Here is a 17,132-nt window from a genome sequence, read left to right as displayed (position 1 = left end):
CCCGCCACGGTAGGGGGGGCGTGATGGGGGTGTGTGGCGGAGGCTCTCCCAGGAGGCAAATTTCTCTCACTCCGGGACGCGCGGGGGAAACCGTGGGGCTCTTCTAAATCAGCTCCCACTCCCCCAGCCAGATTTGCCTCTGTCAAGTCATCCCTAAAGATAACGTCGAAGTGGGGGACACAGTTTTAAGAATACAGCACCCGAAGACCCCTGCGCTTCTGTAGAGACCAGACAAGCTCGCGCGGCCGTCAATATCGGCACACAGACTGGGCGGCCCGAAAGGAAAAGTCTCCTGCGCGCAGGCGCACGCCGTCCCCCGCCCGTCCGGCACGCGCTCCGCCTCGCCTCGCCACTAGCCCCGCCCCCCGGCTCGGCCCCGCCCCTCCAGCCGGTCCTCCGTATCTTCCGCCCTAGCTGGCTTCGCCTCAGCCTGCGCTGCGCCCTCCCGGCCTGCGGCGTCGCCGTACCGGCCTCCGCGCTCCACCCAGACGCCCTCCGGCGCTCGGGAGGGGGCGGGAGGCGGAGCAGAGGGGTGGGGGTGGGGGGTGTCGCCGCGGTCTAGGCGCGGTAGGCAGTGGCGGCGGCGTCGGAGGTCCCTGAGATATGGCCGCCTCGGTGTTCTGCTGCCTGCGGTGCTGCAGAGATGGCGGTACGGGCCACATCCCTCTGAAGGAGATGCCGGCCGTGCAGCTGGACACGCAGCACATGGGTAAGGGCTCTCCCTTCCCCAGACCCAGCGGCCCACCCCGGGTCGGGCGCGGCTGGTCGGGGTCAGCCTGGAGTTACGAGGACCGCACGCTGCCGGGCCCCGCCGGGCTCCGCGCCCTGTCCCTCACCCTGTGACGCTGCCCTGGACCCGGTTTGGCCTCGCGGGTCTCCTCCAGACTCCGGCCGACCCCACCTCGGCCCGGCTCTGCGTTCAGAGCTGCGCAGCCCTGTCAGCTCCTGTCTTGGGAAGATGGGTGTGTGGACCTACCCGTTTCCACAGCAGTGTCCTCCCGGCTGCCGCCTCCTGGGACTCGTGTAAGACGTCACCTTCGAGGGGAGTGGGGAGGACTCTGTTCTCCTCCTACAATGCTCCACTGCCTAGCTCCAGTCCAGTCCCACACATTTTCGGAAAGCTTCAGCTGTCCTCGGCTCCTTCCTCTGCCCTGACAGCTTTCTCTTAGCCCATCATTTATCGGTTGTTTTATTGGAAATGATTTTCCTCTCATCTCCTAAAGTCAAAACAAGGCAAGGTGCAGAAGCCTGAAGCCACCGCTCAGGTCAGAACCTGTCATTTCAACGAAAACCTCCCACTGTCCGACCCCTGTTAGTCACGCTTAGAGGTGTTGTAATTTCTCCTGACCGGCCTCTTCCCAGCAGGTCAGGCTATTGCAGAAATAAAACAGCGCTTTGCTTCTTCGCATCTGTGTTTTTTCCTTCCACTGTCAAATGAGCTTACAGCTTCTCTCCTAACGTTCTTCTCCTCCCCTCTGTAGCCTCTTTTACCACCTTATTATTTCTGTTCTTAGACTTGTCCCATGTAGTTCCATGCTTCTGGAATATGGTTCTAGAAGGAGAGATTTCCCACTATAATTACTTCAGAGTACTGTTTTTTTTGCGGATTATTCTCTTCAAAGTATACATCTGCACTTTCAGTTTTCCCCACATCTCTCTTTGGCTAAAGGACAGTGCATTGAAATAACAAAGGGAATTCTTAATATTTATAGCAAAACCCTCTCCCGCCCAGATTCTCTATAATTCTGGAAATACTCTGCTCATTATATGTCTGTAGCATGTACTAAATCACAGATGTGATAATTGTTTACCACTTTGTATGTGGGTATTTTAATTCTTAGATATCCCAAGTATAATATAGACCCCTGATACATAAATATATATGTATGTATATCTCTTTATTTCTTATTCATCATCATTTATAGACAGTTGTTCAAATTCTATAATTTCCCTCAGAAAATGTTTCCATTTCATTTATTCGTTCACCCAACTGATATTTATTGGCTGATGTTATACGGTAGGCATTGTTTTAGATGCTAGGAACACAGTAAAGGAAAACCACGCGTAGATCCTGGAGCATATGGTCAGCTTTAGCTCTTTCTATCTCTACTGCCAAACTCCTGAATTACTACAATCTGCTCTTTAAAGTATTCCTTTTCTCTAGTCTCTTCTTCCACGAAGAACCGGTCACTTGTACTCATTCCACTATGTTCTCCTTTTTCCAGAGCTGCCCAGCATCTTTCAGTAGAGTAATGTCATCCCCCATTACCATCTGCGTGGAAACTTTTCTTAACCTGTCTTCCAGTAAATTCAAATTCTTCAATCACAGAAGAAGCATGATTTTAGAAAGCAAATAATATAAGAGGAGAGGCTCATCAAGTTAGGAACAGGTTTCAAGCATCAGTTGATCTTAAGTTGAAATATGAGAAGCACACTGAGTGAGTATGCATGTATTTGGATATGTGAAAGGCTGTATTAGGTCACCTAAAGAATGTGATTGCCGTTTTTTGTTAAGAAAATAGTCTATACACGTCATATGCAAATGAATGTTGTCTCTTTCAAAGTTGTCACTTACTTTGGTGATGCTGCATCACTTAAAACGATTTGGAATTCCTCTTGGGATTTTCTGTGGAGCAGTTTTTATAAATATCCTCATTTTTGCCACAACCTCCATATTTAATTGTGAATTGACTTTTTAGAAATAAATGTCTTCCAAGGTAGCTACTTTGAAAGGGATGCCGTTCATTTGGAAATGTCTAATGTTTTTTAAAAAATACACTTTGGCTATGTTTATATGTGTTCTGGCTATACTCAAATTTGCCTTGGCTTTCTAAGCAATCTTGATAATTAATGAAACTGTACAAATCACATAGATCCAAGTGTAGGATATCTTTGTACTTAAAAAAGAGAAATGGAATAAGCTTAAGATAATTCTCCAGTGATTCACAAACACTCTAAAATGTTCTGTGAATATATCCATCTTTCTGTATAAAACATCTCAGTACCTAGCAGAATGCCTTGGAGATAAGAAATGAGATTGAAGTAAGAGAATAATAGCATATTCAGAGTTGGTTCTGTGGTTCCAACTCAGATATGTACGAGAACCAAAAAGTATTGCTGGGTATGAAAAAAAAAAACATTTATTTGCGTAGTTCTTTGAAATGTTTTTCACTTAGGATGCTTTCAGTTACAAGCTGTAAAACCTGCAACTCAAAACAGTTGAAACAATGAAGGAAATTTATTGGTTCATGTAAATTTAAAAAGTACAAAAGCAGCACTATCTTCAGGAAGACTCAGTGCTGCTAAGGACTGAGCTTCTTTTCATCTCTTTCCTCTGTCTTCTGCTGCTTGTTCCTGAAGGCTGGCATCCATGATAACTTGCAGCCTCTCCCCGGGCTGTAGGCTTCCTCATTCAGATCCAGCAAGAATGAGAGAATCTTTATCCCTTCATTCTCTCTGCAAAAGTCCTGAGACTATCTCTGATGGTAGTGGCTTAGGTCATATAACCGTTTTTCACTCAGTCAGTGTGGCCAGGAAATGTGGAATGCACTGATTAACTTAACCTAGGTCAAAGCTGTACCCCTGAAACCAGAGATTGAGTCAGCTTCCTTGGAACTGTTTTGATCTCCAGAGCAAAGTCTGTTGGGAAAGGGAAAACAGATACTACATGTCCACTTCACAGTACTTAGCAGAGCATATTCATTCAATTCTGTATCAGTTATTTGTCGAGCGTCTGCTGGATGCCAAGGACTCCATGGTCTTTGCCATCAAGGAGGAGCTGGGCCCTGGATGTTCTCCAGTTGAAACTGCTGAGGTATATGGGGCAGCCAGATGTAAATTATGTATAAAGACACTTTCCCAGAATCTGCGGTTTAACATTTGTAATTAGAAAAAAAAAAGGATGCTAATAAATTTTTAATAATCATATAATAGGATCTTAGTTTTACCTTAAATAAGAGAGTGTCCTTCTTAAATCAACCAGTTTAGAATTGTGATAAAATCTGAAAATTTGGTATTTCTCTTATGTATTTGTCCCAAATAATTTTTTAAGTATGAATTCAACAGTGAGTTAATGAGAGACCTGCCTCCCTGTTAATACTTTTTGTTACTATGTTCTAGTTTTATTTAACCCCCTCTGGAGGAGTTCCCTACAGTTCTCACAGCCAGATCTGCTTGGCTTGTACACTTACTACCAGAAAAGTCATACTGGTTACGGATCTTGGGAATCACATGCCTCGATGTTACGGGATATTTCTTACGTATTAGAATTTTGTTAACTTTCTTCATGTTCTCTGATAAGCTTTCCTAAATCAATATTTGGAAGAGAATTGGTATTGGAGTCACATTATGAAGAGACTTTTTCTCACTCTCATCTATCAAATGTTACTTGAACTAAAATTTTCCATGAAAATACAATGCATTTAATGATGTTGAAATCTTGTTTACATATTTGCAATATGATTGACAGCAGCTATCTTACAAACATTTTTAAAATCCTAAAATTAGCATTTTTCCATGACAGCAATTTCTTTTTTTTTTTTTTTAATTTATTTTTGGCTGCGTTGGGTCTTCATTGCTGGGCCCGGGCTTTCTTTAGTTGTGGCGAACGGGGGCTACTCTTCGTTGTGGTGCGCGGGCTTCTCATTGCAGTGGCTTCTCTTGTTGTGGAGCACGGGCTCTAGGCACGCAGGCTCAGTAGCTGTGCCTCGCGGATTCTAGAGCGCAGGCTCAGTAGTTGTGGCTCATGGGCTTAGCCCCTCCGCGGCATGTGGGATCTTCCCGGACCAGGGCTCAAACCCGTGTCCCGTGTATTGGCAGGCGGGTTCTTAACCACTGCGCCACCAGGGAAGCCCCATTTTTTTTTTTCTCTTTTGGCTCAGTTGGGACTTCGTTGCTGTGTGCGGGCTTTCTCTAGTTGCAGTGAGCGGGGGCTGCTCTTCGTTGCGGTGTGCGGGTTTCTCATTGTGGTGGCTTCTCTTGTTGCGGAGCATGGATTCTTGGTGCGTGGGCTTCAGTAGTTGTGGCTTTGGGCTCTAGAGTGCACGCTCTGTAGTTGTGGTGCACAGGCTTAGTTGCTCCGCGGCATGTGGGATCTTCCCGGACCAGGGATCGAACCCGTGTCCCCTGCATTGCCAGGCAGATTCTCAACCACTGCGCCACCAGGGAAGCCCCGTGTCAGCTGTTTCAAGAACATAGATGTATGTTCCTTTCTGTGTTCCATTCATCTTCAGTTCTTACTTGACCAAAGCACTAGCATAGGACCTTGTACCTAGTAGACATTCAGTCAGTTTTTAGCAGATTGATTTGTTTAGATTGAACTGAAAATGGTACTAATTTGCCAGTTTCTTTCAAGTGTTTATGTTTTTATTTAAATCAAGATATTTATGAAATCATCAAATTGATTCATTGGCTAAAATTTAAGAAAGTCTGCTTCTGGGAGTTCCCTGGTGGCCTAGTGGTTAGGATTCTGGGCTTTCAATGCCGTGGTCCGGGGTTCGGGGAACTGAGATCCCGCAAGACACGTGGTGCAGCCAAAAAAAAAAAAGTCTACTTCTACCTTAAAAGTGTTTCAAATATTCAGTATAATTCAGAATTATTATTTGAAACTGCCTAATTAAACAAGATTTCTAGCCACAAATTAATATTAATGTTCTCCCAGGAAAAAAGTAAATTAAATATTTTAAATAATTTATCAGTATTTTTATATTTCAAAGTATATATAGTCTCCCTATTTTTTGGAGACCAAGAGTTAAAAGTGAAACAAATTAACCTTGATTGTTGGTTAAGAGAATGTAAAACTTTACACAGTGTCTATATTCTTTTGTTTAGGAACGGATGTTGTCATTGTAAAAAATGGAAGAAGAATATGTGGAACAGGAGGTTGTTTAGCCAGTGCACCTTTACATCAAAACAAAAGCTACTTTGAATTCAAAATCCAGTCCACAGGTTGGTATAATGGTACTTGACTATTAAAAGTCCTAATTATTCAAAATATGAGGAGTAATTTTCAATATATGAAAAAGATTAATGAGGTAATTAAAAAAACACCAAACGCTTACTTAGAAGACCATTTTCTTCCACATCTTATTGTGTGATCCTGGTTTAATTAGTCAATTTCGTTATATTAGGTTCAGTTTTCTCATCTATAAAATGGATTACAGGAGCTGCCCTTCCTGCCTCACATGAGCTATATATATGAAAGTGTTTAAAAGACACAACATACTGGTTCAGTTTAAGGCACAAGCATTATTATTAATATGGTTAATTATTAGTGGCAGCTAGATGAACCATTTCATTTGGTCAAGCATATAAGGTGTAGACTCTTGCTGTTTTATCTTAGGATAAAATTAAACTTATGATCCTGAGGTTTTCTCTTAACTCTTGTTAAGATTCCCTGATTCAGTGTCTTCTGAAGCAATTGGCAGATTTAGAATTCTGATAGAAGTCTAAAGTCTCTTTAAAAATTTATGAATCTGTACACCTGAAACTAACACAATATTGTAAATCAACTATACTTCAATTAAAAATTAAAAAAAAATTTTTTTTAATTCTGAAGTTTCTTTAGTTGTATAGCAATTCTACATGAGTATTATGATAGTTATTAATTAGTTAACTTGTGGCAGTGTTGAATATGGGGAAATTTTTTTAAGGCTTTATTATAAAGAAATGTCTAGTGAAACATGGCATGAGTAATATACGTACAGAATTGGAAATCTAGAGTGGAGAAAATTAATTCTGTTCTTACTCTTACTTGAATGACATAAAATATTCCTCTGGGGCTTGTTTTTTAAATTCATTTTAAATACTGATTTTTCTTAAGTGTGTGAAATAAATTTGAATCTGTCCTCCATTCCATTCTTTTGTAAGTTAACTCACTGGCTGCATAATGTCTCTGGTTACTGTAATCTTCTCAAGTATAACATACCTTTTCTCAAGAGAAGCAGATAGTTCCTTGAGCCTGAAATGTAATACAAATTTTTATGTGGATTTTCTATAAAGGGTGCTATCCTCAATAATATCTCTAGAATAAGTGCATTATTGGAGTTTGTAGCATTGTTCCCTCAATGAAAGCTTCAGGCAGTTGTGCCCAAGTGTATCACAGTGTGCACAGTTCTTTAGCAGTAAGGGGACTCTGTAACCCTGTCTAGAACTGTTGTCCCATGAAATTAGTATTATCACTTGCTGTCACTCTTGTCCCGCCTTGGAGGATAAATTATATAATCAAATTATTTAGGAGGCCAAGACAGTGAAGTCCAGAAATGCAGCTTTCTGATGGTCTCACTCAATCCAGGAAAACTGATTGATTGACAACATGGTCTTCAAACATTCTTTGATCTATAGAATTTCTCCTAACTGATTTTGATAAAAACTGAGAAGGAAACCCTTTGAGATGTAACCGGGAGTTGTAGGTATTCTGTTAGATTAAGAAGAGAGCTGCTTGCTTTAAAAGTCAATTTAGACCAAAAGGTTTTAAACTCATGAACTTAAGGTATTGGATAAGAAAATGATTTTACACTTTATCATTATTTTTCTCCTCTCCATGATACTGACCAGGTCATATATTATTTGTCACATATTATAGATGCAAAAAGTAAAGACAATAAATTCCTGCTTCTCAGACGTGGTGCTTGAAATAGAACCCCAGGCCATTTATATTCATTGTGTAGCTTTTTAATAATATTTTTAGAGAATAATAATAATAATAATGACAATAGTTAGTATCTTTTAAAAATACTTCCTCTGTGCTTTACTTACCCATTTTTTTTTAATACTTACACTGTTGCAAGTGCTTCACTTGGATGATCTTGCTGTATCTTCTGATAACTTTAAGAGGATAGTACTGTTAGAATCCATAGTACACAGGTGAGGAAGCAGGGGGAGGTTAAGTAACTTGCCCAAGATGACATAGCAAAGTCAGAATTTAAACCTAGGTAGTACAACTCCAGGGCCCACTCGCTTATCTCCCAGGCTGTACTACATCTGCAGGAGAACATGGTATAGTTTGCAAACTACTTTTAAAAGAATTTTTTAAACATTAACAAAAAAATAGTTTAGTGATAATATGCCACTTTCTTTAAAAACAACTCCTTTCATATTTGTATACTGCAGATTTGGGGAGCATTTAAATTATTATATTTTTAGGAATCTGGGGTATTGGTGTTGCAACTCAGAAAGTTAACTTGAATCAGATCCCTCTTGGCCGAGATGTGCATAGTCTGGTGATGAGAAATGATGGAGCCCTATATCACAACAATGAGGAGAAAAATAGGCTGCCAGCAAACAGCCTTCCACAGGAGGGAGACGTGGTGGTGAGTTTTCTTGTGGAGTTGTTTTCCACTGTAAATTATTAAACTTGAACTGCTTTTAGTATTTCTACTTTTGCCTCTGAGTTTGTGGTTTGAATTCCAAAGCACCAGAATTGGATCTAATGAGGTAGTACATTTTCCAAAGAGAGCACTTGATGTCGATGCTGCTGCCTTACCTAACTGCCTTCTTTCTAGAGCTGCCACTGGCCAGGAAAATAAGCGTGAACCCTTATTTCCATTTAAGGGAGAGCTGATGACAGGTTGGCTGCTGATCATTTCCTGCTTCTCTCACATAAAAGAAATCTTGGCCCACAATTTTAAAAGTTTGCTAACCCTTATATTAGAAAATATTAGGTATTTTTGCAGCTGGAGATCTCTTAGAGAAAAATTTGACATTTATTGCTTAATTTGTTATGAACTTCTGTTAAAGAAGTACAGCATTTTATCAGGAGCATTGGTCCTCGTTAAACATAACCTTACTAAACTTCCTTCACTTTCAGAACTCTTCAAAAAACTGACTCAATATTCTAAGGCTTGATTGTAGAAAACTTTTTTTGGAAAGCAGGGGATAGAAGGAGTTACATATTATTGACTTCTCTGATTTTATTCCCAACTAGATATATTTAAGTCTCTACCAAAGCCACCCTATTGAAAATGTAATCCAGAGATCCCTTTCTGCCTTTTTCCAGATACTTCCTCTCAAACAGTGTTGTCCAAGAACCTTATACACTGAGTTCAGGCCATTAGCTATTGACTGAGAACAGAGTTCTTGGGTCTCCTTATGCAGAGACTTCGGTTCCTGGCTCTCATACCAAGTTGAAAGGAATCTGTAAACAATTAGAGAGAGTTTCTAATAATAAGATAAAACAGACAAGGTAAATCCAGGTTATTGAATTAAAGAAGTATACAATATTTTGAAAAGAGTGAAGGAAGATGTGGAAATGATTTTTAATTATGGTCTGATCTTTTATGCAATTTAAAAAATGTGGGGCTTCCCTGGTGGCACAGTGGTTGAGAGTCCGCCTGCCGATGCAGGGGACACGGGTTCGTACCCCGGTCCGGGAAGATCCCACATGCCGCGGAGCAGCTGGGCCCGTGAGCCATGACTGCTGAGCCTGAGTGTCTGGAGCCTGTGCTCCGCATCGGGAGGGGCCACAACAGTGAGAGGCCCGCGTACCGCAAAAAAAAAAAAAAAAAAAAGTGAAGAAGAGTCTTCAAATAGGTAAATTATTGAAAGTATGTTTTTCCTAAATGAACTAAAGGAAACTAAAGGCATAAACCATTTTTAAAATCTGCTTTTCCTTTCGAATAGTTGGTTCTGTGTTTGTAGGTCATTGCCAGATACCCATAATGTAGAACACCCTTATTCAAATGGTTATTTCGTGGAAGAGAATCTTGAAGTCAGGTTGGTGCCGTCAACCTGTTTATACTAAAAAATGAAATTCAAACATAAGATAGGTTAATCAGTAACAAATGTTTTTCTTTGTTGATATACTGAACTTCTACTGTATGTTATTCTTGCCTTCCTGTCTCATTCCCTGAGGTGACTGATACCTCAAATTGACAGATTTAAGAATGTCATTTTTAGTCTGTCAGCATTATTAAATTAGACTTTGAGGGACTTCCCTGATGGCGCAGTGGTTAAGAATCCGTCTGCCAATGCAGGGGACACGGGTTCGATCCCTGGTCCCGGAAGATCCGGCATGCTGCAGAGCAACCGAGCCCGTGCACCACAACTACTGAGCCTGCTCTCTAGAGCCCGTGAGCCACAACTGCTGAGCTCACGTGCTGCAGCTACTGAAGCCTGTGCGCCTAGAGCCCATGCTCCACAACAAGAGAAGCCACTGCAGTGAGAAGCCCACACACTGCAACGAAGAGTAGCCCCCGCTCGCCACAACTAGAGAAAGCCCACACAGAACAATGAAGACCCAATGCAGCCAAAAATTAAAATAAATAAATAAATTAGACTTTGAGTTTTTATGCCCATTCTGATAAAAGGAGGACTCAAAAAGATGAAATATAAGCAGAATCCTGAAAAGTAAAACATTATCCTACTCTATTAACTTTATCTTCCTAGTTTAAACATTTGAGAACAAATTTCACTAAATTACTGACAATAGCATAGGAAAAGAGGAATGAATTATAAGACAGGAAAAACATTCTCATGTGTAGAATTTCAGTCATATACCATTCTCTCAGGAGAATCAAGAAAAACAAGCTTTCAACATCTAACCAAATGATTGTATTTATACAGTAATAATAGTACCAACAGGGCCTACTACAGCACCAGGGAGGCATTCCTGAAACAGCTTATGCTTATTTTTTCCTTTTATATATAGTTTAGAAAAGTGCAGATTACATTTTAAAATTGCTGTTTTCAGTTTAATTTCAGAGAAGTTTCATAAACATTCTGTGTAACAATAATAATAATAGCAAACACTTCTCTAGCATCTATTATGGGCCAGAATGGCTTTAAGTGCCTGGCAGGGATTAAATTGTTTAATCCTCTTAATGACCCTGTGAAATAGGTGGTATTATTACCATTTTACAGATTAGAAGTTAAGTAATAACTTCTTATTTGGAGTGATCTCAGGCAGTCTAATTTCAGAGTCGCTTCACCAAACCTGCAAATAATTATTGATAAATCCTTAGAACACATCACATTTCTCGGTATCATTATGAGAGAGTCAAACCTAGTTTCTAGAGCATATAAAAGGACAGATTAAGGGAATTCCCTGGCAGTCCAGTGGTTAGGACTCAGCACTTCCACTGCAGGGGCCATGGGTTCGATCCCTGGTCGGGGAACTAAAATCCCTCATGCACGTGGCACAGCCAAAAAAAAAAAAAAAAGGACAGATTAAGTTAGAAAATACTTGAACTTAAACTCTGCTGCTGGAGGGCAGGGGTTCTCACATCCTTCCTCGCTTCTCTCTCGGGTGCTGGGTATTGGTGCTGGAGGGAGGGGTTGAAAATTTGCTTGCTTGCAGTAGGTGATGCTGCCAGCAGGTGGGGAAGGGTGCCCAGACTACAGCCTGCTGATCTGAACTGCTAGATTCCCAGTAATCCTGTAAAGGGAGTAACACACTGCTTTTTATGGAATCATGTTTTTTATTTATTTTTGTAATCATGTTTTCTAAATGAAAACAGACGACTTCATTAAAAAAGCTAATCCTAGCCATCACTTAGCTTTATTATTTAAGTACGTAAACTGAAGTGAAACAAAAGCAGCATTTATCTTTCTGTTTAGTCTAACCCTGGCCTTGCTAAGATTTGAGAATCTTTTATAGCACTTAACACATTGACTCATCTGGGCCTTTGCTATCTTAACTGGAAAGTGAGGGAGTTAAGACTACATCATCTGTAAGATGTTTTTCTACCTTTAAAAGCTTGTAGGTTCATATAATTTATCCACAGTCAGAAATCCTTGAAGTGGTTGCTTCTTGGTCTGTGATGGTTTTTGAAAGGTCTCCACTGTCTATTCTTAATTCTTCAAAGTAAAGCTCTCTTTTTGTCATCAATTAGTAAATATTGTACAAAGTCTTAAAGAGAGTTTTAAAAGTATAAAAGTTCTTAAAAGTTTTGAAGTTTTGAATTGCGTGGCAATTAAGAATAAGTTTTCCGAAGCCATACTGCATGAGGTTAAATCCCAGCTCTGCCACTTCCTAACTGTGCAAACTCAGGTAAATTATTTGACCTCTCTGTGCTTTAGCTACCTCATCTGTAAAATGGGGATAATAAGAATACCTATCTTACGAGGATTAAATGAGTAAATATGAAGTGCCTAGAATAGTGTTTGGTACATAATACAGATTATTTGTTTTCCAGCATTAATAATAATAATTGTTATTAATTGTGATTTGTGTACCATTAATAATGTACAAAGTAATATATTTTTATTCTATTGTCTTTTTAAAGTCTTTTGAGCTGTTGTTTTTCTATTTTTCAACTTGACACTAATTACCAATTATATGCAGTTGTAAATACCCACTTTACCTTGGTAATACACTTGACATATTTGAAGCCAAGGTAAAGAGATACAGAAATATATCATTTCTTTTTGGAAATAAGTTGTATAAAGACAATTCATCACAATTGAAAGCAGTGACAGATAATAATCCCTAATGGTGAAAACTTCACTGTTTTCCCCCCTTGAGATCAAATTCTGTATATAAAGAGCAGTGTTTTCTATATGAGTTTAAAAGGTCTCTTTGTTTACAGTATATAGTACTTATATCATCTTAATATTCAAAATATAAAATCCAGATTATCTGAATATAATACTAAGATTTAGTTTTACCTTTAATGTGGACTCTCGGGATTTTACCTTTTTCCCCCCACATAATCACCACTAATTTTTTTTAGCTCAGTTCAAGTGAATTCTACCTAATTGTAAACCTTAATACAAGCTGTTGTGACCTTTTGCTTAGTTTTTTGTGTTTCCATGCTCCCCAATCAGTGCTTTCTGGCTATTCAGGTTTTTATGGAACATGTATATTTTTACCCATTTTAATATTTACTTTGCTTCCTAGGGTATTACATATGACCATGTAGAATTAAATGTATATTTGAATGGAAAAAACATGCATTGTCCAGCATCAGGTATACGAGGGACAGTGTATCCAGTTGTTTATGGTAAGCTAAAATATTGCTAAACATTATTAGATATATGTTAACTTTTGCTTAGCATTTTCATTAACTTTATAACTGTCATTCGGAAGGCTGGACAAGTTAATAAGGACCTCTGTAGTGTACTCAGTAGGTTATCACAATCCCACTTGACAGGACCAAGGAAAGTTTTTATTCCCCATATATTTAAAAAGTAAACTTGCTAAATACAATGATTATACTTAAATATGCAATAACCATATTCCCTTTTATATCATATAGTCTTATATTCTAGAAAGTTCCAAAAAGCTTTATGGAATTTACAAAAAGATATTTCTGCCATTTGTTAGAGAGGGTTAGATGGCCAGGAAATGTAATTGTAAAGAATATTTTGGAAATAGGGATGGGAATTTCATGTAGATTGAGCATTGGTTACCTTTATAAAATTACCTAAATGTTAAAACTCTTCTGAGAGAAATATTGACTTAGAATGGTTTCATATTGATTGTTTTGCTTTTGATAGCCATGTATGTGTAAGTACTATAGTTTCTGTACAAGTGTATCCCTCCAAGAATTGGGTTACTTAGAGATGACTCTGTACCAGTTAGTTACTTTAATTTTATTACAGAATATTTCAAACATGTATAGAAGAGAATAGAATAATTAACTTTCATGTACCCATCACTCAACTTCAAACAATTATCAACTAGTAGCCAGTCACGTTTCATCCCCTCCCTGCAGTCCTCCTGTTCTTCATCTCCCCCTCCTTGTAGTATTTTGAGGCAAATGCCAGACATTATACCATTTTATTCTTAACTATTTTATTTGTATCTCTAAAAAATAAGGTGTCTCTCTTTATAAAAAATATACATAAGCACTGTGCCTTTATCACTCTATTCTTCATTTTTTATGTTATCAACTTTAAATCAACAGGTATATGATTTTTCTGCCTGTGGTTTTAGTTGCTTTAAAAACATTTTCTCATTTAATTACTTTAATCAATTAATCTAAGGATTTGAGCCATAATAAAAACAAATTGTTAACTTTTTTGTAGTAACTTACTGGAAAAATAGCAGTGTTTGTTCGGAATGGCAGAAAAATATACAGTAACAAATAAAAATATTTAATAATTTGATAATAAAAGTCATAGCCTGTGCTTTATTTTAAGGTTTTCATTTATCTTCTTTTTTCCTAAATTATTACTTTTCAGTGATTTTTGCCTTCTATATCTTTGCATGTCTTTGCATGTAAAGGTGTATTTTTAAGCTTGATATAGGTTAGTGTATTTGCAATATTGGGTAAGCCTAAAAGAAATGTATTTACTTAAATACATGGGAATGTAGCTTAATATTCAAAATAGTTTAGTCTGAGAAATGAAATAAATATCAGTAGAATGACTGAGTTATAAATGAATATAGCAAATGAGATTTTTATTCTAAACTGTTTCTTTGATTTGGCATTATTTTTAATGTAATAAAGTTAAAGGTAATAAATTATATATAGTAATGTATTTTATAAATTGAAATTGATAAATCAGTCCAATTAAATCAAATATTTTAGCCAGATACTATCAAAGATAAAAATAAAATTCAAATTCCCTTACCCTTTGTCTTCTATCCTATCCCTAATCCTAGATCCATCCAGTCATTCATTTTGTCAGTTCTTGCGTTCAACCTATGGAGAGACAACACTGCATAACACTAAAGAAAAGTGTTGTTACATCTCTGCACATTCCAGACTTTCATTGTAGTTCTTGAATTCCCTATTCATTCTCCATAGATTGACCTCCCCTTCCAGTTTATAGAGAAACAGACCATCAGTGGTAAACTCCAGCTTTCCTCCCCATCCTCCTGAAGCTTTTCTGGATCTACTCCAGTCTTGCCTTCTTCCCATCCCATCTTAGAGGAAGTGGTGCCCTTCATGTTCAGAAAACTCAGTCTCTGGTCTAGATTTCAAACTCCCCGACTCTGGGACTTTACTGTCATTATTTCATCTCTGTCTCATGTCATCAACCTCTCTCTTCAATGTCTGTTGAACATTCTGAATCATTCTCATTCCAAAATACCCTCCCTTAAACTCGTACCCTCACCAGTCCTCTGTTTACCCTTCTCTATATGGCTGCATTTCTTATAGAATAGCTTCCATCACTGTTTATATTGTATCGTTCACCTGTTCTTCAACCGGTGTTGGTGCCTTTACCACCACTTCACTGAAGCCACCCTTGTTAAAATCACTAGTGATTCATGAATGTCAAATCCAGTACTTAACTTTTTTTCTGCATTTATTATTAAGTATAAAATACTAATGTGTATTAAACATATATGTGCAGTTTAACAAGTAGCTATAAAGTGAACACCCATATCATCACTATAGTCAAGATAATGAACATATTCATCACCCCTAAGTTTCCTCCTGCCCCCTTTTAATGCTTTCTACTCACCTCTCCCCACCCACCCCATGCAGCCACTATCTGCTTTCTGTCACTACAGATTATCTTGCATTTTTAGAGTATTATATAAATAGAATCATACAATTTGTATTCTTTTTTTGTCTGGCTTCTTTTACTCAGCATAATTATTTTAAGATTTATCCATGTTGTAGCATGTATCAACAATTCATTGATTTTTATTACCAAGTAGTATTGTTCATTGTGTGGATATATCACAGTTGTTTTTTCCCTTCACCTGTTAATGGATATTTAGTTGTTTCCAGTTTTTGGCCATTACAAATAAAGGTGCTGTGAACATTCATGTACAAGGCTTTATGTGGATATATGCATTCATTTCTCTTGAGTAAATGCTGGTAAAAATATGTAGAAGCTAAATAAGGCCTGTAGTCTAATGAACAGTGTTAGTATCAGTGTTAGTTTTCTGGTTTGGATATTGTACTGTAGTTGTGTAAGATGTTACCACTAGGGGAAGCTGAGTGAAGGGTACACAGGACTTTCTGTATTATTTTTGCTACTCTTTGTGAATCTATAATTTTTTTAATAAAATATTTTTTAAGAAGTAATTTATCTTAATGTGTAAAATTGAGAAGATACGGGTAGGTAAGGAAGGAAAAACTCACATTACCGATATTTACATCATCTAGAAATAATTATTAGTAATATTTTGATGTATTTCCTTTCAGTGTTCTTGATAGATTTTATTCTTCATTGTGGTTATTTTTACCCAATAGGATCATGTTTTGTAACCTGGATAGCAGATGCGTTTATTCTTCCTGCCTATTAATGTTATGGCATTATGAAAACAGTTTATAATTTATGTATTCATTCAAATTAAGGTGTTTGCTTCTAATTTATTTTCTTTTTTTTCTATCTCTAGTTGATGACAGTGCAATTTTGGATTGCCAGTTCAGTGAATTTTATCATACTCCTCCACCTGGTTTTGAAAAGATATTATTTGAACAGCAGATCTTCTGAATGTATTTGTTTTTGAAACTTGTATTTCTGCACTGTTAAAAGTGTTTACCATTTAATAAAGCTTTACCTGACCTACAGATGACAATATATCCTTAAAAATATGCTCGTTAATGGTGTCTAAGGAACCAAAGTATACAATATACCATCCTGAAGTTGTGATTTAAAATACTTAGGTTTTGTGATAATGAAATCAGCATTTGGGGCAGTTTATTTAATTCTTATTTAAATAAATATGACTGTGGGTTTGATTAACAGTATTAAATGGAAATACGTATATAGATATTTAAAAGGGAATCTTAACATAAAATATTTGTTTTGATAGAGATACAGAGTTGGGTGGAGGTTTCTGTCATTCTGAAGTGTAGACCTCATTAACTATTTTAAGTCTGCAGTCCAATAATTTTGTGTCTCAGTGTCTTTTTTATATAGAGTATAACAAAGTGACAAGTTTATGTTATTGGCAACTTCATTTTTGGCGATTTATTTACTATAAAATATACCACTTTTCTTAAAATTTAAATTGCTTATTTTGTTTGTATGTCATTGCTTTTGATTTTCTTTGTGAAAGGAGATAAGTGTTGTAGTAGCTGTCAGAGTATTTTGTTGAAGACCGTCATGCTGTGTTACTTCAATACCTGAGTAAGTATTGGTTGATTGGTGATGTAGCCTACACAGCAGACATTTAGAATAGTATCATGCTTTCAACTTAAGTGGAAATGAGATTATTCTTTTAAGGACTTTTATTTAAATGTGCATTTTTCTGTAAGGAATAATAAAATATTAGTAATTAAGGACTA

General features: G+C 37.8%; 1 protein-coding gene and 1 long non-coding RNA gene across 4 annotated transcripts in view; one reads left to right on the top strand and one right to left on the bottom strand.

Moving 5' to 3' along the window:
• Positions 1-1,258, bottom strand: part of LOC137210914 (uncharacterized) — a 27,918-nt gene extending 26,660 nt beyond the window's left edge. For both annotated transcript variants that reach the window (XR_010936796.1, XR_010936797.1), the window contains exon 1: positions 977-1,258. This is a non-coding gene — a long non-coding RNA (uncharacterized lncRNA). The remainder of the gene's footprint in view (positions 1-976) is intronic.
• SPRYD7 (SPRY domain containing 7) lies at positions 522-17,132 on the top strand. Of its 2 annotated transcripts, XM_067712976.1 has the most exons (6): positions 554-709; positions 2,226-2,438; positions 5,830-5,946; positions 8,143-8,309; positions 12,836-12,938; positions 16,238-17,132. In XM_067712976.1, the coding sequence occupies exons 2-6, from the start codon at positions 2,423-2,425 to the stop codon at positions 16,333-16,335; spliced, it is 501 nt and encodes a 166-aa protein (XP_067569077.1). In that variant the 5' UTR covers positions 554-709; positions 2,226-2,422; the 3' UTR covers positions 16,336-17,132. The 2 variants fall into 2 exon arrangements, with proteins under 2 accessions (XP_067569076.1, XP_067569077.1); XM_067712975.1 differs by lacking the exon at positions 2,226-2,438 and having other exon boundaries at positions 522-709.

The sequence above is a fragment of the Pseudorca crassidens genome, chromosome 18, assembly GCF_039906515.1.
Source record: "Pseudorca crassidens isolate mPseCra1 chromosome 18, mPseCra1.hap1, whole genome shotgun sequence".
In the NCBI taxonomy this organism is placed as follows: domain Eukaryota; kingdom Metazoa; phylum Chordata; class Mammalia; order Artiodactyla; family Delphinidae; genus Pseudorca; species Pseudorca crassidens.
Note: the sequence above shows the minus strand (reverse complement) of the source record. Positions and strands in the feature narration are given on the sequence as shown.

Bases quoted from the DNA above. Each gene is read 5' to 3' on its own strand.
- SPRYD7 (XM_067712975.1), top strand. From the start codon at position 604: ATGGCCGCCTCGGTGTTCTGCTGCCTGCGGTGCTGCAGAGATGGCGGT. The intron at 710-5,829 runs GTAAGGGCTCTC...TCTTTTGTTTAG, and splicing joins GCTGGACACGCAGCACATGG to GAACGGATGTTGTCATTGTA. The intron at 5,947-8,142 runs GTTGGTATAATG...TTATATTTTTAG, and splicing joins ATTCAAAATCCAGTCCACAG to GAATCTGGGGTATTGGTGTT.